Source organism: Coregonus clupeaformis, chromosome 8 (genome assembly GCF_020615455.1).
Source record: "Coregonus clupeaformis isolate EN_2021a chromosome 8, ASM2061545v1, whole genome shotgun sequence".
Classification (NCBI taxonomy): domain Eukaryota; kingdom Metazoa; phylum Chordata; class Actinopteri; order Salmoniformes; family Salmonidae; genus Coregonus; species Coregonus clupeaformis.
In genome coordinates, this window is record NC_059199.1 from 52,054,467 (window position 1) to 52,079,575 (window position 25,109).

At 42.0% G+C, this 25,109-nt stretch overlaps 2 protein-coding genes across 2 annotated transcripts; both read left to right on the plus strand.

The window, feature by feature from the left end:
• The first annotated feature begins 3,433 nt into the window (after positions 1 to 3,433).
• On the plus strand, positions 3,434 to 17,503 carry LOC121571928 (serine/threonine-protein kinase pdik1l). Its single transcript, XM_041883726.2, has 3 exons — positions 3,434 to 3,790; positions 4,787 to 5,082; positions 15,203 to 17,503. Exons 2-3 carry the CDS (start codon positions 4,798 to 4,800, stop codon positions 15,941 to 15,943), a joined length of 1,026 nt encoding a protein of 341 aa, XP_041739660.1. The 5' UTR covers positions 3,434 to 3,790; positions 4,787 to 4,797; the 3' UTR covers positions 15,944 to 17,503.
• A 3,828-nt stretch (positions 17,504 to 21,331) lies between these two features.
• On the plus strand, positions 21,332 to 24,985 carry LOC121572903 (replication protein A 32 kDa subunit-like). Its single transcript, XM_041884937.1, has 4 exons — positions 21,332 to 21,845; positions 22,093 to 22,183; positions 22,307 to 22,381; positions 24,582 to 24,985. Exons 1-4 carry the CDS (start codon positions 21,769 to 21,771, stop codon positions 24,660 to 24,662), a joined length of 324 nt encoding a protein of 107 aa, XP_041740871.1. The 5' UTR covers positions 21,332 to 21,768; the 3' UTR covers positions 24,663 to 24,985.
• The last annotated feature ends 124 nt before the right edge of the window (positions 24,986 to 25,109 follow it).

Below are 25,109 nucleotides of genomic sequence, written 5' to 3' on the forward strand. Positions count from 1 at the left end.
GCTATGATGTTACTGTAGTACAGCTAGCTATATTTAATGTTATCTTCTAGTTTAGCTCTCTTTTTCTGACGTAATTGGTGATCAAGTTGTAAGACAGCGTAGGTAGTAGAGTAGCATGATATTTCCTTAGACACCCTAAGTTACTTCTCTGGTCTCTCTCTGGAAGTGGCACACGACCAATCTGAAGCAGCAAACCATCGACCTCCCCACTTTTTGTGGTTATTGTACATATTCAGCTTCGTCACAATATTAATATAATGTTGTTTATTTCCGTGTTTACTTTACATGGTAGTCAGTAGTTAGAATAGAGTAGACTCACCTCTCCATATAGGGACTACAGAATGGGCCCCTTTGTAGACAAAGCATTTTGATGACCAGGGGTGGACTGGCCATCTGGTATTTCGGGCAAATGTCACATGGCTGGTCCATTTTTAGCACAGTGGGCCTGTCTAACTGCAAATGTATCATTATCTGGCAAATAATGGGGGCCTTTAGGGAAGAAATAGTCTGGTGTGGGGGTTCAAGAAAAAAAAATGGCCCGGTGTGTTAGAAATGACAAGGGGGGATTTCTTGTCCCAGTCCGCCCTTGTTGATGACCTTTCAAGAGCTTGTGTTGATGGGCTATGACATTTGCCATTTGATGTCACACACAGTCATATCCGTTTGAGCCTAGTATTTTGTCCCTTCATGTATTTAGGCTGTAACATGGTCCTTAATTTCCAGAGTCCAGACAATGTGCCTATTCTTTGTATGTCATTTAGGGTGGGTGTTAGTTTTTTTATTACATTTTTCTTACTGTGTGAGAACGAGACAGAAATGCCTTGTCAAGAATCTATACAAGTCTACCTCAAGATGTTTTTGAAAATTGACAATGACAGAGTTTTTTTGGATCAAGATCGATTTGTCCATTCATTTTATGAGATTGTTTTGAATGATTTCTTAGTTTTTTTAATCAAGTTTTTGTGTGAATGATTTCATTGTTTCAGTTTGCAATGTAATGTTTTCCTCACATAGAAATGCTGTTGAATTACTGTTGACTGTTCTTATTCTTTTTTTGTGATAATACATTGTCTGCACCAATATATCAGACATTTTTGTATTATTCTATGCATTGATATTGTGTATTTAGAGTGCTTAATTTGAACTGAAATATGTGTCGGTACTCATGTTGGGTGCCGGTACTGTTTATATTTAGGTGCAGGAGCTCCACAATACTTTTGAGCTAATATTCTATAAGAGGTACAGGAGCTCAAGCTGTAGAAAATTTGAGGTGCTGGTACTCAGCTTCGGTGAGCTCCTGCTCAAGTGAAGTACTGTGGTATGTATAACATGATAATACTGAACTCAAAGCAGGAGGGGTATATTACTCTGTATGTAGGTGACAACAGCGCCTCTTGAACAAATCACCTTATCTATACTTACCAGGACAGGCAAACGCCCTAACAACTTCAAGCAACCTCAATAAACCTTTGATATCTCTGTTGTGTTTCTGAAGGCATGTGATACTAGTGTCAAATATAATAATATTCAGTGTAGGCTGTGGGAAAAATACCAGGACTTACTGTCAGAAATGCATTTGTTTAATTTTGTTACAAATCTACCTCTGATCTTTTGATACATTGTAATTTTTATTGTATTTTTTTTTAACCTTTATTTAACTAGGCAAGTCAGTTAAGAACAAATTCTTATTTACAATGACGGCCTACACCGGCCAAACCCAGACGACTCTGGGCCAATTGTGCCAATTGTAATATGGACAAAAATGAATGCTTGTGTAAGTTATGCTTTTGCATATGTTTTTTTCTTATATGAGTTGAAAGTATGGTTAAAAATATTCAGAATTAATACCCATCTCTTTTTTTCCTCATACCGTATATCCTTTCTGGTCACTATCTCAATTAGGCCTATATGTCAGTATTCAATGTATAGGGGTTATATATGAAGCACAAAACAAACAATAGGCCTGATATTGTGTGTTACTTGATTTCTCTGTTTTGCTGTTTATTAGACCAAAGAATGTAGCTATGTTGACTATTATCACCAACCACAGAATGTTATACGGTGGGCCAATAGCTCACTTTGACAAATCATGTACCAAGCTTTACTACCAACTGAGTTGTGAACAACACATAGTAGTGTTGACATGTGTATCATTGACTCACCTGTTAATAAACATATGTCAATATGGTACACTGGTGGTGGGTCTGACCTCTTTTTAGGCCAACATCACATCATCTATCTATTATTCTCAAACTTAGGCTACAGTTCCTGACAAACTGAACATGTGATGCAATGCTGAGCCTATATTTGATTAATGGGTTGGTAGTCCAGTGCCTAGAGACTTTAAAGTGGTTTTACAAAGTAACAAAGAAACGTTTCAAGAGACAACGTTTCTAATAACCTGTTTATTAATACTTTGTTGCAACGTGCACATCGTCTTTTCACCCACATTATGGTGCCAAAGACAGTACAGTATGGAGATAGGCTAAAACTGCTTCTCCAATAGAAATCCCCGATCACACTTGTAGTAGGCAATGACATGGCGACGTTGGCTAGCTAAGCGCATGCGTAGAAACACGTCATCGCGTCTAACGGTCGTCTCGCGCTGAACTGCGTACGTTCAAGCCATCAAATCATGGGCACTCCTTCGATATAAAATAGTTTTTGACGAAAATGAAAACGTATCAGTTTGTCACTTTCACGAGGTTGGAGTAATAACAAATTCAACTACTTAATACATTGGCTCGAATCTAGGTTGTGTCTTTAGATTTCGAGAAAATTAACAACTAAGGAAGAATTTTCCCTTTTCTCATTGACTTCTCAAACCCAGGCCTGGTCTGCTTGGTCTGTTTAACAAGCATTCCCGGAAGTCTCGCGATGTTGCGCCTCTGGGTTAAGAGCTCTGTGATGGTGCTGTCCATGGTGCTGTCCCTTTAAGAGCATGCTCCAAACAGGTATTGTGATAGGGGAGTTCAATCTTCTGCAAACGATTTTGATCAAGATAAACTACATCATCCCGTTCTTTGTTGATACTGCCTACTATCTAAAATTATGGTTGAGATAAATGTATCTTTCAGAGTGTCATTTCATTCAAGATCATAAACGTATCGTCTGTGTTATGTAAAATATAATGGTACAACCTGCATGGTGTCACTGGAGCAAACTAAATGTGGCATTCGGGGGGGTTGCTGGAAGACCAATACAATTTTACAAACAATAATTGTCACGATAACTTAAGATGGTTATACAAAAATGAGACAAACGTTTGAATTTCATCGTTTTCCAAGACAACCTATTCCTTTGATGTCAGTACGATGCCATTACTATCCTCTCAGAAACGACTCACCCCCGGTCAATCTCGGAGAAAGAACGATGCCCAGTGCGTGTACCGAATTTAAAAATGTATTCAAAATAAATGTGATTCCTCGTTTTACTGGTGTAATGAAAGGGAGAGGCACCGTGACTGTAGAATTTGGCAAGAATCCATGCGCATGGATGTAAAACTATGCAATGAACAGGGGCACAATTGTTATTTTCCCTTTCAGCTAGAGGCTTGCTTAAGAGGGGGGCAGTATTTCCCACTTTCGCTGCTACAGAGCACCCAGTCTGTGTTGTTTCAAGCAATCGGGCGCGCGCTGTTGAGGGGGTAATTGAGCTGCAGATTTTCTCAGCACGCTCACGGAACGTGTCTATCTGCGCGAGAACGTGTGTGACTGAGTGGTGGCAAATGGCTGCCAGAGAAAGTGAGAAAGACAACAACAAATGAATCCTTGAGAGAAGACGAAAACAGGTGAATGTGTAGCTTGTTAGATATATAGTTAGCTGCTCTTTGTTTCCTTTCCTCGTCTTCAGAAGAAGCCAGTTCTTTTGTCTGCTCGTGCGACATGGTGCTTGGTGGTGTGCAGCTAGCCGAATGTGCTAATTTAGGCTCGGCGCAAGGAGGACAATAAATGTGTCCACGATTTGAACAAGCTAGCTAGGTAGCTCAGTCCCTTACGTAAACTATCTAACTAACTTGTCTACATTCCCATGTGGTGACATAGCTACCTAGATAACATTTACATTTTATATAGCTATGATCCTATTATTGTATTTCTATCCACCATTTTCTTCCCTTGGCTTCCTAGTTAGCTAACGTTAGCTACTGTTAGCTACCTAAAAACAGTTTCGCTTCCGTGTTAGCTAGCTAATAACTCAAGAGCTTAGCTAATTAAATAGATTTTGATATATTCGTACATATTGTGTCAGTCCGCTGACAGGACATGACATAACTAACGTAAACGTTCCCCTTTTAAATTATGTCAGCTGCCAGCCATGCGTTAGTGTGCACGTACAGGTCAGAGAGTGAGGGGCACAGTTTATTTGTTTACATTTAGCAAGCTTTGGCCTCTGAGGATTTAATATTTGCTCTCTTGTGGGTAACTAAGTCTCCTAATTTGACTTGCTAAAATGCGAACACTGACGTTTTTGTTGTGTCAAGCATCTGACATTGTGTCACTTAGCCAGGTAGTTTGTTTTCCTCATAAGACTTCTAGACTAGCCCTATAGCTATGGGTTTTGACGTGCTAAGGAGCAGGGGGCTGTCAAGTCAACTCGCATATGTTTTTCTTAACTCAGAATGACAAATTAACCCACCTGGTTGGGAGATTATTCAGTAGCTAAGGGGAAAAGGGTTACATTGTCAGTCTTTTCTGCTGTGCTGCTGACCTCATCTAGCGCTCAACAACAATCAGTGGTACCCCATTAACCCCACCACCTCTCTCCTTTGTCTCCCACCACCCCACAGTGAGGAAGAGGATGGTGAGCAGCCAGCCGAAGTATGAGCTGATCCAGGAGGTGGGGCGTGGCAGCTACGGCGTGGTGTACGAGGCGGTGGTGAAACGCACCGGAGCTCGGATGGCCGTTAAGAAGATCCGCTGCCACAGCCCAGAGAATGTAGAGCTGGCCCTCAGGGAATTCTGGGCCCTGAGCAGTATCCAGAGCCAGCACCCCAACGTCATCCACCTAGAGGAGTGTGTCCTGCAGAGAGATGACCTGGCTCAGAGGATGAGCCACGGGTCCAGCTCCCCACTATACCTAGAGGTAATAACGCTTTTTATATGGATGGATAAATGAAATCACATTTTATTGGTCACATACACATATTTAGCAGATGTTATTGCGGGTGAAGTGAAATGGTTGTGTTTCCTAGCTCCAACAGTGCAGGATTATTTAACAATTCACAACAATACACACAAATCTAAAAGTAAAAGAATGGCATTAAGAAATATATAAATATTAGGACGAGCAATGTCGGAGTGGCATTGACCAAAATACAGTATATACATATGAAATGAGTAAAACCGTATGTAAACATTATTAAAGTGACTATTGTTCCATTATTAAAGTGACCACTGATTCAATGTCTATGTACATAGGGCAGCAGCCTCTAAGGTGCAGGGTTGAGTAACCGGGTGGTAGCCGTCTGGCCCGGCAGCTTTGCGAGGGTTAACATGCTTAAATGTCTTACGTCAGCCACGGAGAACGAGAGCCCACAATCCTTGGGAGTGGGCCGCTTCTGTGGCACTATGTTATCCTCAAAGCGGGCAAAGCTGTTTAGCTTGTCCGGGAGCAAGACATCGGTGTCCGCAACGTGGCTGGTTTTCCCTTTGTAATCCGTGATTGTCTGTAGACCCTGCCACATACGTCTTGTGTCTGCGCTGTTGAATTGCGGCTCCACTTTGTCTCTGTACTGACGTTTTGCCTGTTTGATTGCCTTACGGAGGGAATAACAACACTGTTTGTATTTGACTATTCCTAGTCACCTTGCCGTGGTTAAATGCGGTGGTTCGCGCTTTCAGTTTTGCTCGAATGCTGCCATCTATCCACGGTTTTTAGTTTGGGTAGGTTTTAATAGTCACAGTGGGAACAACATCCCGTACACACTTCCTGATGAACTCAGCCACCGTGTCTGCGCATGCAATGCATTCAGAAAGTATTCAGAACCCTTCACTTTTATCACATTTGTTACGTTCAGCCTTATTCTAAAATGGATTAAATTGTTTATACACAATACCCTATAATGACAAAGCAAAAACAGGTTTTTAGAAATGTTTGCAAATGTATTAAAAATAAAAAACTACCGGTCAAAAGTTTTAGAACACCTACTCATTCAAGGGTTTTAATTTATTTTGTGTTAAACAAGTGTTAAAAAAGTATATTTGAGATTGTTCAAATAGCCACCCTTTGCTTTGATAACAACTTTGCACACTCTTGGCATTCTCTCAACCAGCTTCATGAGGTAGTCACCTGGAATGCATTTCAATTAACAGGTGTGCCTTCTTAAAAGTTAATTTGTGGAATTTCTTGCCTCCTTAATGCGTTTGAGCCAATCAGTTGTGTTGTGTCAAGGTAGGGGGGGTATACAGAAGATGGCCCGATTTGGTAAAATACCAAGTTCATATTATGGCAAGAACAGCTCAAATAAGCAAAGACAAAGGACAGTCCATCATTACTTTAAGACATGAAAGTCAGTCAATACGGAACATTTCAAGGACTTTGAAAGTTTCTTCAAGTGCAGTCGCAAAAACCATCAAGCGCTATGATGAAACTGGCTCTCATGAGGACCGCCACAGGCATGGAAGACCCAGAGTTACCTCTGCTGCAGAGGATAAGTTCAATAGAGTTACCAGCCTCAGAAATTGCAGCTCAAATAAATGCTTCACAGAGTTCAAGTCACAGACACATCTCAACATCAACTGTTCAGAGGAGATTGTGTGAATCAGGCGTTCATGGTCGAATTGCTGCAAAGAAACCACTACTAAAGGACACCAATAAGAAGAAGAGACTTGCTTGGGCCAAGAAACACGAGCAATGGACATTACACTGGTGGAAATGTGTCCTTTGAGATTTTTGGTTCCAACCAGTGTGGGTGAACGGATGATCTCTGCATGTGTATTTCCCACCGTAAAGCATGGAGGGGGTGTTATGGTGTGGGGGTGCTTTGCTGGTGACACTGTCTGATTTATTTAGAATTCAAGGCACACTTAACCAGCATGGCTACGACAGCATTCTGCAGCGTTACGCCATCCCATCTGGTTTGCGCTTAGTGGGACTATCATTTGTTTTTCAACAGGACAATGACCCAAAACACACCTCCAGGCTGTGTAAGGGCTATTTGACCAATAAGGAGAGTGATGGAGTGCTGCATCAGATGACCTGGCCTCTACAATCACCTGACCTCTACCCAATTGAGATGGTTTGGGAAGAGTCGGACCGCAGAGTGAAGGAAAAGCAGCCAACAAGTGCTCAGCATATGTGGGAACTCCTTCAAGACTGTTGGAAAAGCATTCCAGGTGAAGCTGGTTGAGAGAATGCCAAGAGTGTGCAAAGCTGTCATCAAGGCAATTAGAAAAATCTAATCTCAAATATATTTTGATTTGTTTAACACTTTTTTTGGTTACTACATTCCATATGTGTTATTTCATAGTTTTGATGTATTTACTATTATTCTACAATGTAGAAATAGTAAAAATAAAAACCTTGAATGAGTAGGTGTTCTAAAACTTTTGACCGATAGTGTAAGTATTCAGACCCTTTACTCAGTACTTTGTTGAAGCACCTTTGGCAGCGATTACAGCCCTCGAGACTTCTTGGGTATGACGCAACAAGCTTGGCATACCTGTATTTGGGGAGTTTCTCCCATTCTTCTCTGCAGATCCTCTCAAGCTCTGTCAGGTTGGATGGGGAGCGTTGCTGCAAAGCTATTTTCAGGTCTCTCCAGAGATGTTAAATCGGGTTCAAGTCTAGGCTCTGGCTGGGCCACTCAAGGACATTCAGAGACTTATCCCGAAGCCACTCCTGCGTTGTCTTGGCTGTGTGCTTAGGGTCGTTGTCCTGTTGGAAGGTGAACTTTCGCCCCAGTCTGAGGTCCTGAGCGCCCTGGAGCATGTTTTCATCAAGGATCTCTGTTCATCTTTCCCTCGAACCTGGCTAGTCACCCAGTCCCTGCCGCTGAAAAACATCCCCACAGCATGATGCTGCCACCACCATGCTTCACCGTAGGGATGGTATTGGCCAGCTGATGAGCGATGCCTGGTTTCCTCCAGACGTGGTGCTAGGCATTCAGGCCAAAGAGTTCAATCTTGGTTTCTTCAGACCAGAGAAACTTGTTTATCATGGTTTGGGAGTCCTTTAAGTGCCTTTTTGCAAACTCCAAGAGTGCTGTCATGTGCCTTTTTTACTGAGGAGTGGCTTATGTCTGGCCATTCTACCTTTTAAAGGCTTGATTGGTGGAGATCAGCAGAGATGGTTGTCCTTCTGGAAGGTTCTCCCATCTCCATAGAGGAACTCTGGAGCTCTGTCATAGTGACCGGGTTCTTGGTCACCTCCCTGACCAAGGCCCTTCTCCCCCGATTGCTCAGTTTGGCCAGGCGGCCAGCTCTAGTAAGAGGCTTGGTGGTTCCAAACTTCTTCCATTTAAGAATGATGGAGGCCACTGTGTTCCTGTGGACCTTCAATGCTGCAGTAATGTTTTGGTACCCTTCCCCAGATCTGTGCCTCAACGCAATCCTGTCTCGGAGGTCTACGGACAGTTCCTTTGACCTCATGGCTTGGTTTTTTTCTCTGACATGCACTGTTAGCTGTGGGACCTTTTTATATAGACAGGTGTGTGTGCCTTTCTAAATCATGTCCAATCAATTGAATTTACCACAGGTGGACTCTAAGTTGTAGAAACATCTCAAGGATGATCAATGGAAACAGGATGCACCTGAGCTCAATTTCGAGTCTCATAGCAAAGGGTCTGAATACTTATGTAAATAAGATATTTCAGTTTTTTTATTAGTAATAAATTGGCAAACATTTCTAAACTTGTTTTCGCTTTGTCATTATGTGGTATTGTGTGTAGATTTATTTATTTAATCCATTTTAGAATAAGGCTGTAACATAACAAAATATGAAAAAAGTCAAGGGGTCTGAATACTTTCCGAAGGCACTGTAAGACAGTCCATCTCCAAGCCATCTGCTGAGGGAGCCAATACATCAAACTGCTGTGACACTGTCACTGTTGGTTTTGCTGATTATCTGCCAATAGCGGTTGAGCAACAAAGGTACTAAAAACAATTCATTTTCACACAAGAATTTCAGATATTCTACAGTCGTGAGTGTGTGTGTCAGAGCAGAGAACATTTCTAGCTCACGTTTGACGATAAATGTTAAAATAGCATTTTTTTCTCTGTTTTATTGTTACATATACCTGATGGGTGCAGTGAAATGTGTGCAGTAATTTAATAAATGTTTGAATAAGGTTTTTATGTAACAAATGTGGAAAAGTGAAGGGGTCAGAATACTTTCTAAATGCACTGTATGTCAATGTTATTCTCAGAGGCAACCTGGAACATATCCCAGTCCGCGTGATCAAAACAATCTTGAAGCATGGATTCCGATTGGTCAGGCCAGCGTTTAATAGACCTTAGCACGGGTACTTCCTCTTTTGAGTTTCTGCCTATAGGAAAGGAGGAGCAGAATGGAGTCGTGATCTGATTTGCCGAAGGGAGGGGCTTGTAGGCATCCCGGAAGGGAGAGTAGCAATGGTAGAGTTTTTGAAGCGCAAGTACTACAGACAATGTGTTGATAAAACTTTGGTAGCATTTTCCTCAAATTTGCTTTAAAATCCATAGCTACAATAAATGCGGCCTCAGGATATAGGGTTTCCAGTTTGCACAAAGTCCAGTGTAGTTCTTTGAGGGCTGTCGTGGTATCGGCTTGAGGGGGAATATACACTGCTGTGACTATAACAGAAGAGAATTCTCTTGGCAGGTAATACGGTCAGTATTTGAGGTATTCTAGGTCGGGTGAAAAAATGTGACTTTAGTCCCTGTACATTATCACAATCACACCATGAGTAGTTAATTATGAAACCTAAACCATTGTTCTTCTTCCAGGAGAGTTCTTTATTTCTGTCTGTGTGATGTACTGTGAACCCAAGCTAGCTGTATGGACGGGGACAGTATATCTGGAGAGAGCCATGATTCTGTGAAACAGTATGTTACAGTCCCTGATGTCTCTCTGGAAGGAGATCCTCGCCCTGAGCTCGTCTACTTTATTGTCCATAGACTGAACATTAGCGAGTAATAGATTCGGAAGCTGTGATTGACAATGATTTTGAGATGCAAAGACTATTATAAATGAAAGGAAACTGTACCATGAAAATGTAACTGGCACACAGATCGGTAGAAATGATAAGATAAATTGGCACTCCAAATAGATAATGTTGCTGACACCTGGTGCAGCCTATTACCGGCAACTTCAGGAGCGTAACAGCAGAATTTGCGAAGGCCAGCAGCAGCGGGAGGAGGAAGGTCGGGAACAGATTTTCTTCTTCTGGTTAGGCTATCTGGCTCCTTCTTGAGTCTTTTGTGTTTTAATTATTTAATCAAGCAGCCTTCTTAAAGCATCAGACAAGCTCAGTACATGTAGTTGATTTTATTAAAAAACAGGGTGTCTATATATGGAAAAATATGTTTCAACCTCTACGGGATCGGTGTCCCGTATACGGGACGGTTGAGCTAACGTGCGTTAATGTGATTAGCATGGGTGTTGTAAGTAACAGCAAACTTTCCAGGACATAGACATAGTCTTATATGGGCAGAAAGCTTAAATTCTTGTTAATCTAACTGCACTGTCCAATTTACAGTAGCTATTACAGTGAAAAGATACCATGCTATTGTTTGAGGAGAGTGCACAACAGCAAAAAAAATATCACGGCAACTGGTTTGATACATTCACCTCTGAAGGTAAATAATGTACTTACATTCAGTAATCTTGCTCTGATGTGTCATCCTAAGGGTCCCAGAGATCAAATGTAGCATAGTTTTGTTTGATAAAATCATTTTTTATATTCAAATGTAGGAACTCGGTTCTACAGTTTGAACCCCTGCTGTCTCTGGCTCCACACCCACCCTGCCCGGCCATCTAGATGTGTGAAAGTTAGTGTATAAGCTGATGATCCATCATGTATGACATTCCTGGGAGTGTGTAAACTTACATTTTGTATTACCATATCATTTTTGAATGTTCTCTATAGTTATGTACTTGAAAATGTATCAATTGACCAATTCGGCACATTTGGGCAGACTTGATACAAAATAGTCCAGTATTGCAATGCTTCTAATCTAATGTTCTATTCTCCTACATTAATTTCACATTTCCACAAACTTCAAAGTGTTTCCTTTCAAATGGTATCAAGAATATGCATAGCCTTGCTTCAGGTCCTGAGCTACGGGCAGTTAGATTTGGGTATGTCATTGTAGGCAAAACATTTTTTGGGGGAGGTTAAAGTCGACCAATACTTTTTTTTTTGTCGGGAGACAGCCCTACAATAGATCATTAAATTTAAGTAAATTAAAACCATAGTAAAATCAATACATGAAAAACACGGAAAGGGGATGAGGCTAAAACAACCGGGGGAGATGGGAGAGCTCGCTTGGGGTCAGGTTCAGGTTTCCTTTTGTCCATATGTAGGGTGACTGGGTTTCTCATATGAAAGGACTCCGCTAGCGGATAGGAGAGAGTTTTATATAGGATGTCTTTAAATAAGAGACAGGTGGGAGGTACTAGTGGGTTTCGGTGAAGGTTTTCTGAAAATCAAACATGTGTTTTTCATGCATTAAAAAAATATACTTCAAACTTGATGAACTTAAGTTATCAGATGCTTATGATTGAAGGTTAGGCCTTAGTACTAAGCCTCTAGTTCAAACCCATTATAGGCTTAATCACATGGTGAGTACATGTTCGGACCAGACTAACCACATCTTGAGCATATCTGTTGAAAGACCAGAACCTCAGAACCGGATCTGTGGCAGGACTGAACTTAACATTCAACCTCAAGGTTCTGTCTTGCAGATGCTGAAAAGCATCTTGGCAGCCGAGGAGAAAGTTCGAGAGGAAGTGGTCAGAGGAGAGGAATCTGACTATGTTGACGAGTAGAATGTTAGTGGAGTTTATTATTTTTGAAGTCCTAAACTCAATTCACCAAGTGACAATTTATAGAAGTGATAGACAACACAACACAGGGATAGCATAAATGCATGAACCATGACATAACTACTTAATGTTGGTTAAAGGCTTGTAAGTAGGCATTTCATGGTAAGGTCTACACCGGTTGTATTCGGCACGTGACAAATAAAATGTGATTTAATGTAACATAGCATAAACATACCATAAGTTCATTATCTAGAACAAGACAGGACAGATACACTAACTCAGTAGATCCCAAAGTAGGCTATAGGATGATGTATTGGACATTGCACGCAGTCATTCTAGTTGATGATAAAGGGAGGTTTTGTTTTTTTCTTCTGGTTATTCTGCATATTGTTGCCAGCACACAGTCAGTGGCTGATTGAGCACATTCCTCTACACTGATGAACATAGACACAGAGATGACAGAAATTGCTAGTCCAGTGTTTGCTAGTAATTCAAGGTGTTAGCTAGTGTTGCTTCCAGTATTTTGGCCTCACATTCAGCCTGTTGGATGCCTCTCTGCAGAGCGTTTATACTCTGACTTTGACTCTAGTTAGATCAGAAGACTGTGTCCTCTGTGTAATTTCTATCCTGTGTGTGTCGAGTTATGCCAGGGTGTTTAGCTCGTCTGTCCTTGTCCCTGTGTTTGTTGTCAGGTGGTGCCTTCATCACTGGTTTTTAAGGGGGCATCTCATGTCCTCATTGACCAATGGTTTAAAGAGACTCTTCTCCCCAGTCAACCCTGTTCCTCCCTCCTGGCTCACTGAGGGTTTAAAGGGACTGGCAACAACTGATTATAGCCTCAGCGGCACGTGGGCGATTGTCACACACTTGCACACATTGTCCGACCGCTCTACGAGCTTGTTAAACACTCCAGCGAGTTGGGCTTGGCCACTTTCCCAGAATCCTTTGTTTAGACCGAGTCTTTCTTCTTTTCTGTAATGTTCCAATGTTCTGCTGCTGCTTATAGAGGGAAAACTCACAATAATAGGAAAGGATTATCGTGTGTGTATTGGGAAAACAATGATAATGGACCACTGAGGCCAGGGACCGTATTATCTGACTGTGGCAATGCTGGTGGATTATTTGCATCTATTAGGTTACGGATACCTCGGCTCGCTGAATGGCATGTGACAATTTTTTTTGTACAGACTGGTTTTCCCTAAGTGGTGGGACTGTCAATGTGGTGTTTTGTACCATAAAGATTGTCAGGCATTAGATTGACTAATTCAAAACCCAAGTAGTTGTGCTGCTGGTGTGTGCATTTCAAATACCTGAAGCACATTTTCTATAGGAGAGGATAGGTTTTGATCTGGTCAGCTGTCAAAAGGTGTTCCTCCAGCAGAAGCGAGCTATGATAGAAAAACAGACAACTGACAACACACCACACGAACACAAACACCCCTCCGTTTGACAGCTCACAAAGGAGGATGGCAGTCACGCTGTGATTTCAAAGGCACGAGACAAGGCAATTTTTCTTGTTTGTTGAAAATTGTCACGTTCTTCTCTTTCCTCCAAGGATTTGAATATAATTATAATAAGGCTGTCCACAAAAAAAAAATCCTTGGTTGACCGAGTCGTCCTGTTCTTTCGACCAATCGATTGGTCTAAATGTTTAAGCTTATTTTTCCATATACAGTGTATTCGGAAAGTATTCAGACCCCTTGACTTTTTCCATATTATTTTACGTTACAGCCTTATTCTAAAATCGATTTAAATTGTTTTTTTCCTCATCAATCTACACTACCCCATAATGACAAGGCAAAAACGGTTTACATTTTTTTATAATTATTCGCAAATTTATAAAAAACTGAAATCACATTTTAAATAAGTATTTAGACCCTTTGCGCAGTACTTTGTTGAAGCACCTTTGGCAGAAATTACAGCCTTGAGTCTTCTTGGGTATGACGCTACAAGCTTGGCACACCTGTATTTGGGGAGTTTCTCACATTCTTCTCTGCAGATCCTCAAGCTCTGTTAGGTTGGATGGGGAGCGTCGCTGCACAGCTAATTTCAGGTCTTTCCAGTGATGTTCAATTGGGTTCAACTCCGGGCTCTGGCTGGGCCACTCGAGGACATTCAGAGACATGTCCCGAAGCCACTCCTGTGTTGTCTTTGCTGTGTGCTTAGGGTCGTTGTCCTGTTGGAAGGTGAACCTTCACCCCAGTCTGAGGTGCTGAGTGCTCTGGAGCAGGTTTTTATCAAGAATCGCTCTGTACTTTGCTCTGTTCATTTCCCCCTCGATCCTGACTAGTCTCCCAGTCTCTGCTGCTGAAAAACATCCCCACAGCATGATGCTGCCACCACCATGCTTCACTGTAGGGATGGTGCCAGGTTTCCTCCAGATGTGACGCTTGGCATTCAGGCCAAAGAGTTAAATATTGGTTTCATGGTCTGAGTCCTTTAGGTGTCTTTTGGCAAACTCCAAGCGGGCTGTCATGTGCCTTTTACTGAGGAGTGACTTCCATCTGGCCACTCTACCATAAAGGCCTGATTGGTGGAGTGCTGCAGAGATGGTTGTCCTTCTGGAAGGTTATCCCATCTCCACAGAGGAACTCTGGAGCTCTGTAAGTGACAATCAGGTTTTTGGTCACCTCCCTGACCAAGGCCCTTCTCCACCGATTGCTCAGTTTGGCCGGCGGCCTGCTCTAGGAAGAGTCTTGGTGGTTCTAAACTTCTGTGTTTTGGTACCCTTCCCCAGATCTGTGCCTCGACACAATCCTGTCTCTGAGCTCTACGGACAATTCCTTCGACCTCATGGCTTGGTTTTTGCTCTGACATGTACTGTCAACTATGGGACCTTTATATAGACCAGTGTGTGCCTTTCCAAATCATGTCCAAACAATTGAGTTTACCACAGGTGGACTCCAATCAAGTTGTAGAAACATCTCAAGGATGATCAATGGTAGCAAAATGCACCTGAGCTCAATTTCGAGTCTCATAGCAAAGTGTCAGATATTTCTGTTTTTTATTTTTAATACATTTGCTAAAATGTCAAAAAACCTGTTTTTGCTTTGTCGTTATGGGCTATTGTGTGTAGATTGAGGGAGGGAAGGGGGGGGGAGGGGGGCAATTGAATCCAGTTTAGAATAAGGCTAATGTAACAATGTGGAAAAGTGAAGGGGTCTGAATACTTTCCGAATGCACTGTATGTCATGTACTATTAAGACTAATGTCCTTTCTGTTGTCTCTGTATCACCAGCTGGTGGAGACATCTCTGAAGGGAGAGATAACCTTTGACCCATGCTGTGCCTACTACCTGTGGTTTGTCATGGACTTCTGTGACGGAGGAGACATGAACGCTTACCTGTTGTCCCGTAAACCCAGCCGCAAGACCAACACCAGCTTCATGCTGCAGTTAGGAAGCGCCCTGGCCTTCCTCCACCGAAACCAGATCATCCACCGAGACCTGAAGCCTGACAACATCCTCATCTCCCAGGGAAGGACCTTGGCGGGAACACCCGAGCCCACCCTGAAGGTTGCCGACTTCGGCCTGTCCAAGGTCTGCTCCACATCGGGTCTTAACCCTGAGGAACCAGCATCTGTCAACAAGTGTTTCCTTTCCATGGCGTGTGGCACAGACTTCTACATGGCTCCAGAGGTGTGGGAGGGCCACTACACGGCTAAAGCAGACATCTTTGCCCTGGGCATCATCATCTGGGCCATGGTGGAGCGGATCACGTTCGTGGACGTGGAGACCCAGAAGGAGCTCCTGGGAAGCTACGTGCAGCAGGGGGAGGAGATCGTGCCCCTGGGGGAGGCGCTCCTGGAGAACCCCAAGATGGAGCTGCTGATCCCGGCAAGGATGAAGAGCATGAATGCCGGCATGAAACAGCTGATCAGGGAGATGCTGTCGTTCAACCCTCAGGAGAGGCCTGACGCCTTTGAACTGGAGCTCCGACTGGTCAGGATCGCCTGCAGAGAGCTCGACTGGGACACGTGATAATGGGGGTGGATAGGAGGAGAGAGGACCATGGGACTTGTAGTCACAGCGTCAAGCACATGTATCTAGGTCTAATTCACCACTGTTAGCTCTGGTGGCGGAGGCCACACAATGGGAGTTTTTTTCTTTTCAAGGGAACAATTCAAAGTTTGCAAAGATTTTGGCTTTGCAGTTGGATATTGGATCGGATGTACTGGTAAACCTAGCTCAACAGGTTGACAGCCAGTCTGTTTGTTTTGAATGTTAACATAGCAAGGCTGTCCATAAGCACATTCAGCTGTCTGTCTCTCAGAAGGAGAGGTGTTGCTAGCTACCCCACTGCTACTGGTTTAGGCTAACCTGTTAGAAGTTGACTCTGTAGTTTGCCTACAAATGCCACCCCAGACTCTGTGCTAATAATCATACTAAGGATGCAATTTATGATACAGGGAGACTGCATCTTGTTATGATATGGATGCAATTATAAACAAAGGTCCAATTTATACAAACACCTCAGTGATCGTAAACTGTGCACGGCTGGTTTTACCAGTATTCTGTGACCACACCCTGCTCCTCCCTATCAACTGACACGCAAGCGCACACTTCCCACTGCTCAGGTAAAAACTAAGATATACTGTTGGTTGGGATTTGTAGACAAACAGCTGTTTTTGAAGAGAGCAACATGACATATCACAGAGGCCTGTGTATTCTGGGCTCGCCCTGAGCCAATTATGGGAATTAGGCTAGTGACACAGTCTTGGTATGCCAGCCCAGTGCAGAAGTAACTTAACAACTCCCAGCCCAGTGCAGACAACCTAACAATGCCCAGCCCAGCGCAGACATGACCTAACAACCCCAGTCAGCCAGTGTCATGATTGGCCCGGAATGAAAATAATTTGAGAAATAGAATGGAGTATTTGGAATGTAATTAACTTAAGTCACATAACTTAAAGGCCAGAGACAACAAGCTGCTTATTCTAAATGCATAAGGGAATGTGTTCCTGCCCGAAACTAACATCAATGTATTTAGCTGAAGAGCCAGTGTTCTGCTTGTATTATTATAATATAGAGCTTGAATTTAGACTTGCATTCGCACAATTGAAGGCCAGTTCAGTTCCGAATGAAACCTGTCTGAACGGTATGGTTAGGGGTTCGACTTCGGTGGCAATCACTTGACGACAAATGCACTTTTATTTAGTTTTCCTTTATAATAACTTACCCTGCTATTATCTATCACCTTGAGAAGGCTGGATATGGTGTGATGACTCCAAACAGTGTTTACTAGGGGCCTGGGAGGACGTATTGTCAAACAGCAAACAAGTAGTCTAATTATGCATGCAATGCCTCTCTCACACACACACCCCGGTGTATTGTCAGCAAACAGAAAGTCTACTTATGCATGCAATGCCTCACACCTTCAGAGAGGAAGAGAGCGCGAGGGGAGACACCAGCAGCACAGCACACACTACTCCCTGAGCCCAGAGGATCTATAGTTTGACACACAATACCGTTTGTTTAACCTTCTCTCATATATATATATATATATATATATAACACAGTTAACAAACTATAGTTTTGGCAAGTCGGTTAGGACATCTACTTTGTGCATGACACAAGTAATTTTTCTAACAATTGTTTACAGACAGATTATTTCACTTATAATTCACTGTATCACAATTCCAGTGGGTCAGAAGTTTACATACACTTAAGTTGACTGTGCCTTTAAACAGCTTGGAAAATTCCAGAAAATTATGTCATGGCTTTAGAAGCTTCTGATTAGGCTAATTGACATAATTTGAGTCAATTGGAGGTGTACCTGTGGATGTATTTCAAGGCCTACCTTCAAACTCAGTGCCTCTTTGCTTAACATCATGGGAAAATCAAAAGAAATCAGCCAAGACTTCAGAAAATAAATTGTAGACCTCCACAAGTCTGGTTCATCCTTGGGAGCAATTTCCAAATGCCTGAAGGTACCACGTTCATCTGTACAAACAATCGTACGCAAGTATAAACACCATGGGACCACGCAGCCGTCATACCGCTCAGGAAGGAGACTCGTTCTGTCTCCTAGAGATTAATGTACTTTGGTGCGAAAAGTGCAAATCAATCCCAGAACAACAGCCAAGGACCTTGTGAAGATGCTGGAGGAAACAGGTACAAAAGTATCTATATCCACAGTAAAACGAGTACTATATCGACATAACCTGAAAGGCCGCTCAGCAAAGAAGAAGCCACTGCTCCAAAACCGCCATAGAAAAGCCAGACTATGGTTTGCAACTGCACATGGGGAGAAAGATTGTACTTTTTGGATAAATATCCTCTGGTCTGATGAAACAAAAATGGAACTGTTTGGCCATAATGACCATCGTTATGTTTGGAGGAAAAAGGGGGCACTTGCAAGCCGAAGAACCGTGAAGCACGGGGGTGGCAGCATCATGCTGTGGGGGTGCTTTGCTGCTGGAGGGACTGGTGCACTTCACAAAATGGATGGCATCATGAGGAAGGAAAATGATGTGGATATATTGAAGCAACATCTGAAGACATCAGTCAGGAAGTTAAAGCTTGGTCACAAATGGACAATGACCCCAAGCATACTTCCAAAGTTGTGGAAAAATGGCTTAAGGACAACAAAGTCAAGGTATTGGAGTGGCCATCACAAAGCCCTGACCTCAATCCTATAGAACATTTGTGGGCAGAACTGAAAAAGCGTGTGCGAGCAAGCTTATTGTGGGAAGCTTGTGGAAGGCTACTCGAAACGTTTGACCCAAGTTGACCAATTTAAAGGCAATGCTACCACATACTAATTGAGTGTATGTAAACTTCTGACCGACTGGGAATGTGATGAAAGAAATAAAAGCTGAAATAAATCATTCTCTCTACTATTATTCTGACATTTCACATTCTTAAAATAAAGTGGTGATCCTAACTGATCTAAGACAGGGAATTTTTACTAGGATTAAATGTCAGGAATTGTGAAACTGAATTTAAATGTATTTGGCTAAGGTGTATGTAAACTTCCGACTTCAACTGTCTATATATATATATATATATATATATATATATATATATATATATATATATATATATATAGATATAGATATATATATATATATGAAAGGGGCAATCAGTAGTTGCCCCTTTAATCTCTCTCTCACACACCTCAGTTTCCCCTGGATCGTACCGGTAATCCCCTTTTCCACGCTTCCTTCCGACAGACCCATACTAAGCCTTTTTAGGCTGTTGGTGTAGTTGGCAGAGGTACAGGAAGGCTCTCTCTCGGGACCCCGGTCTATCACCTTGCAGGTCATAATTTGTGCGCTTCTAACAGTTGTGGAAACATCAATATCAACACATTTTCATCTGAAAACGTAGTTTCAGAGTGTTATTGTAAAACAGTGGCTGAAGTTGTAAAATGTATTTCGTACGACCTGGCTGTCGCCAACATTAACCTGTATTACTGCCTTTTTCAAATGGCTTCCATCGCCAAAATACTTTTGTCTTTCATGATATTAACATACTTTATGCTTTATTTTAATATCGCCACACACTAGCACATATAGCACTATATTGTTTGATTTTGTGGTGGCCAGGCACATTTTTGTTCAGAATTTTGGCTTTGGGATTCTTATCTCCGCTATTTTACACCCATAATGTTAGCACGGATTGTGCTTTTTGATGCATATTTTATTAAAGGGGCAGTCAGCAGTTGCTACATCAATTTTTTGACTTATAAATTAATGATAAGTACCCATTGATTCGTGAAGAATATAACTTGATGCCGCATGAGTTTAGTTAAACTGTTGTACCCCATCAGAACCCAAAATATACACTGAGTGTACAAAACATTAGGAACACCTTCCTAATATTGAGTTGCCCCATCTTTTGCCCTCACAACAGCCTCAATTCATCGGGGCATGGACTACAAGGTGTCAAGCATTCCACAGGGATGCTGGCTCATTTTGACTCATGCTTCCCACAATTGTGTCAAGTAGGCTGGATGTCGTTTGGGTGGTGGACCATTTTTGATACACAGGAAACTATTTAGCGTGGAAAAACCCAGCAGCGTTGCAGTTCTTGACACACTCAAACTGGTGCATCTGGCACCTACTACAATACCCTGTTCAAAGGCACTTAAATATTTTGTCTTGCCCATTCACTCTGAATGGCACGAATACACAATCAATGTCTCAATTGTCTCGCGGTTTAAACATCCTTCTTTAACCTGTCTCCTCCCCTTCATCTACACTGATTTGAAGTGGATTTAACAAGTGACATCAATAAGGGATTATAGCTTTCACCTGGTCAGTCTGTCATAGAAAGAGCAGGTGTTACTAATGTTTTGTGCACTCAGAGTATATACTGTATATGAGCTACTGCAGAGGTTAAATGAGGTTAATGGACATGTGACTGTGGATTATTACGCTCTGTTTTCAAGGGCCTTGACAGTGTTTGAGTTGTATATTTGCTGTGATTGGTTTTATCTTTTTTCAACAGTTACTTCCATTATCTTCTGTCATTGATACAGAAGTGTGTTTTATAATTACAGTTGGATACTGTATTGGTGTGGTGGTAATTATGTCTTCATTGGCTGAAAGTTGGTTGGTCGTTGGTTTGTGTAACAAGATTGGGTACGCACAACTGGGGTCAACAACTCAAACGTCTTTGCTGCTTCTGATGAGCTTGATATGGAGAGAAAGAGCTCGTTGCCTGAAATATAATCCTACCAGACTCCTCAGATGTGTCACCTTTGGTGAAATCTGCATCCCAAATGGCACCCTATTGCCTATATAGTGCACTACTTTTGACCAAAGGCCCTGATCAAACGTAGTTATATAAAAGGGTGCCATTTGGGACTGAAAAATCATAAGTGCCCTATTCAGAACAGGACCCATTTACAAAGAGAAACCTCATCAGTTGAAAATAAACAAGCACCGGTGTACATTACAACCAGGTGTATGGGGGGGGGGGGGCTCCTCAAACTTTTCTATGAACAATAATTTCTTTGTATGTCATTGTAAGATATTTTTGATGAGATTAAATGAAATGTATCAATAAATGCTGTAATAAGTGTCATTCATTGTTGAATTATAAATAAAACCAACAAAAGTTGATAAAGTATTGTTGTATTAACAAAGTCCTCTTGCATGTAACAAAGTCCTGTTAGATTTCATTTCATAGTGAATGTTTTAGTGAGAATCAACTCACCTGCAAGTTTTCCATTCATTTAGCTGCTAATTGAGTGGTAGATGCCCTTTGTAGGTTGGAAAGGTTATAGTTGATACTCTTCAGCCTCTGATTGGATAATTGACTAACATTTTGCTAGTGAGCTGAAATGTGGGAATCTGTCAGAGTAACTTACACCTACTTTCAATCTCATGGGCTAGTTCTAGTTATCAAATCTAACACAAATCCCTCTTCCAACAACATGTGGGGTCAAGGTGAGTTAAGGGACCTGCAATGCAACTCTAAGATACCACACAAATTAATTTAACTGCCGTTTTTAAGTTTTAATCACTCATTGTTCCTGCTTACTTTCAGTAGATGTGTTGTGCAGTTCGATGTGTTTTCCCAAAGGATACAACAGAGGCTCAGATATGGGAAGTGAATACAGGTACAACCAGTCCCCAGGTGGATTCACCACCTCCCAGTCAGGACAGAAGACAACCACAGTGTTTCTTTTAACCCTGACGCCATCACATAACCCATAACTGCTTACTGCACAACGACACAATGTTGTCTTGGAATGCATTGAGCTAGCATTCCTATCTTAGAAAGTAGATGACCTTTAGTGTACCAAAATGTGATGCTTCTCCATTGACCTGCTGTGACAGAGGTCAGCCATCCAGATGATGCCATGTCTCAGCTGCTGTCTGCCACATTTGCCAGGGAAGTCTTCGGCGTTGGCGACGTCGAGGTCAACCAGGTGAGTGTTTCTGTTCCCCCAGGTGAGGGTCCCTGTTCGTAGAGAAAGCTAGAGCCCTTTCTCAGTAGGTTCTATATCATGTTTATCCACCTTTTTCACCATGAAATACCTGGTCACACACAAGCCGTTTTGGCAGTGTTGTATTGATTGAACTGTGTGTTTGTGTGTTGCGCGCATATGCATCCACCCACACACACCTGTCTGTATTTGATTTCTGGATGAATGTATCTGTGGTGGGTATCATCAGGAGAACGGATCCCTCAGTAACCAATGTCCTGTACTCTGTGGACGACGTGACTGGACCACCGTTGGACGTGAAGCTATGGGTGTACACTGCGGTAAGTGGATAGTTATAGGTCTTCGTCCACAAATGTCTCAAATGAAAAATAGGGCATCACCAAGTTCTTCTCTATTTTCTAATACATGCATAGCAGATAATATACTGAATATTTGTCTTACAGGATCCTTGTGTGGACAGTACTTTTGTTCCCCCAGGGACTTATGTCAAAGTCTCTGGAAGTCTGCGCATCATTCAGGTAAATGTATTCCATTCAGTACTTTGAGTCTAGTATTTATATGCATGATTATGGCACAGTTTTGTCCCCCTTTATGTACCTCCTGCCAGGGCCAAAGGTCATTGGTGGCTTTCAACCTCTTGCCTTGTGGACCTGAATGAGTTGAGTTTGAGAGGCCTAGACCCTAGCTTCTAATGCCTGATTCAGACTATAGGGCCGACCTGAACCGTACTATGTTGGTTCAGATATTTTTATTTTCACATTGTCCTTACCAGCACAGTTCCAGCAACTAGCGTCAATGTGTAACCAGGCCAACACAGTACAGCTAAGCTTGGCTTGGTTTGGCTAAGTTGTGTGAAAAGGGTATAAGCAGGGGCGGTGTGTTCAATAGGGCGATATGGGCGACGCACTGCCAAACGGGAAAAGGAAGGGATTTTTTTTCTAATCAATTATATCACGGCAACAGTAGTTATCAGTGTTGTAATCTAGACGTCTGATCTGCCACAGTGCCACTAAATGTCCAATCAGGCTAAAGTCGTGCTTCAAATGGCCCCCCCCCCTTTTGGGGCGATTTCAGTCAGGTTGAAAATCGCCCAGAAGTCTGTCATAGACTCCCATGTAAAATCTATTTTTTTCAAATATCAGAGCTTTCAATACAATCTCTATGGGTTTCTGAGGGCTTGCACTTACGCGCTTCGTCATACGTAACATATAACCATGAACGTAACTAAGAAAAGAGCGGGTAGCAGCGTCAATCAATTCACTACTTCTATCAAAATGGCTAGGCTTCAGTGCAACTCGATTGTGTCTTTGAAAGAAGTTCCTTTTTGTCGGCGAACAAATGAAGATAAATTGGCAACAAAACAATTAGGACCTCCCAGACCAAATTTAATAATTCAACAGGTTTCTACTAAAGGGGGGAAGTCCTACACCCGAGGATTTTCCAAAAATTGGTACGAACGAAAAACCTGGCTAGCAGGCTGCGATGTAGCTAATACAGTCTTCTGCTACCCCCTGCTTACTCTTTCACCCTGAAGGCGGCACGGCAGACAGCACCGCTTGGACAGCGACTGGTGTGTAACGGACATGCACCATCTTTCAGGAAAGATTAAGAAACATGAGCTGTCAAAGACCCACATGGATAGCTGTTTGAGATTGTCTGCTTTGGGGAGAGTGAACATTCCCACTCAACTGGATGAGGGATACAGGCTAGCTGTCCGCCGCCACAACGATGAGGTTAGTGTTGATAATCACAAGTTTACTGGAGAACTGAAACTGACAAGGCTGACAAGATAGGACCCTTTTGTCCATTGTTATTGGATAGGAACAGAACTTATAACCAGCTCCTGACCTAAATAGATCTTAGCACAACATTTTACTCAACATATCATATTCCATATTCACTATAACAAATATATTTACTACGACATTAGCAAGAACCGCCACATCCTCAGCCGGCTAATCCAGTGTGTGAAGTTTTTGCGGAGTGTTTGAGTTAGCTTTGCGAGGCAAAGATGAAACTGAGGGCTCCACCAACCCTGGTAAGCCAACACTTTTGAGATCAGTCAATAAATGCTTCTGGTATTGACTTATATGCTGCCCCTGTCTTCATGTTGTTGCTGGACATATCTTTTTTAAAATGTGTGTAGGTCACCTAAATCATCAGAAAAATTGCCCCCCCTGAGAATTTTTTCAGGAGCCGCCACTGGGTATAAGTGTATTGGGACAGGGGGTGGGGGTTGTTTCTGGATAAGGCCTCAGTTTGCAGTTTCAAAACCAACTCGACAATGGATTTGTCTGTGTGATAACTATATTGGGCCTTTAGTCTAAGGCTGCGTTTACACATGCAGCCCAATTCTGAGATTTATTTTCACTAATTGGTATTTTGACCAATCAGATCAACTCGGAAAAAGATCTGATGTGATTGGTCAAAAGACCAATTTGTGGAAAAAAGATCAGAATTGGGCTGCCAGTGTATTACATGGCTTTATTTATCCTCCTGTAAGGTGTTGAATCTGATCAGGAGCTGCTCAGACTCAAAACCCAGGGGCATCAGTCTACAGGAGCTACACATTAAGCTGGATTACCTCAGCATGACTGTCATCAAGTAACGGATGCACTTTCTTCACTTTGGTGTGTTTAGTAGGGAGAAAACGTTTTAAATCGTAGAGAAATGGAGAGTTCTGGTCTTAATACTTCTCTTCCCCTTTACTCCATGCAGCCAGTCCTTGGAGTTTCTAATCAGCAAAGCCACATCTTCTCCACCATCGATGACAAGCATTTCAAGTCCACTACTGGCTAGAGAATGTCTTCTGTCCACTTACATGAATGGCTATTGGAATTTGTTTCATAAAAAGACTAAACATTTTGTTTTATCAACATGCATGACCGATACTTGTGATGGGACCAATTCTTTAGAATGCATTATATTATTTGTTAATTATTATTTACACTCAAATATGGTGATTTGGTAAATGTGTTGACTGTGCCCTTATTTGTTTTATATTGTGTATTTATTTTATGTTTGAGGTCCTCAATGGTATGTGACAGCTGATGATGCACAGTGTAAAATGTTGACTGGCTAAATGATTGCTTGGTGAAATATCATTATGCAATATAAATCATTTATCAGCAAAATTGTATCTTGTCTTGATTAGCAAAATTATCAACAATATGTTGACACAAACTTCCACAACAATTTGATCTCCACTTCAACATAATAGTAGATACATTTTGAAAGTATTTAATC

Bases quoted from the DNA above. Each gene is read 5' to 3' on its own strand.
- LOC121572903 (XM_041884937.1), top strand. From the start codon at position 21,769: ATGATGCCATGTCTCAGCTGCTGTCTGCCACATTTGCCAGGGAAGTCT. The intron at 22,184-22,306 runs GTAAGTGGATAG...TTTGTCTTACAG, and splicing joins AGCTATGGGTGTACACTGCG to GATCCTTGTGTGGACAGTAC. The intron at 22,382-24,581 runs GTAAATGTATTC...TACTCCATGCAG, and splicing joins GAAGTCTGCGCATCATTCAG to CCAGTCCTTGGAGTTTCTAA.
- LOC121571928 (XM_041883726.2), top strand. From the start codon at position 4,798: ATGGTGAGCAGCCAGCCGAAGTATGAGCTGATCCAGGAGGTGGGGCGT. The intron at 5,083-15,202 runs GTAATAACGCTT...CTGTATCACCAG, and splicing joins GCTCCCCACTATACCTAGAG to CTGGTGGAGACATCTCTGAA.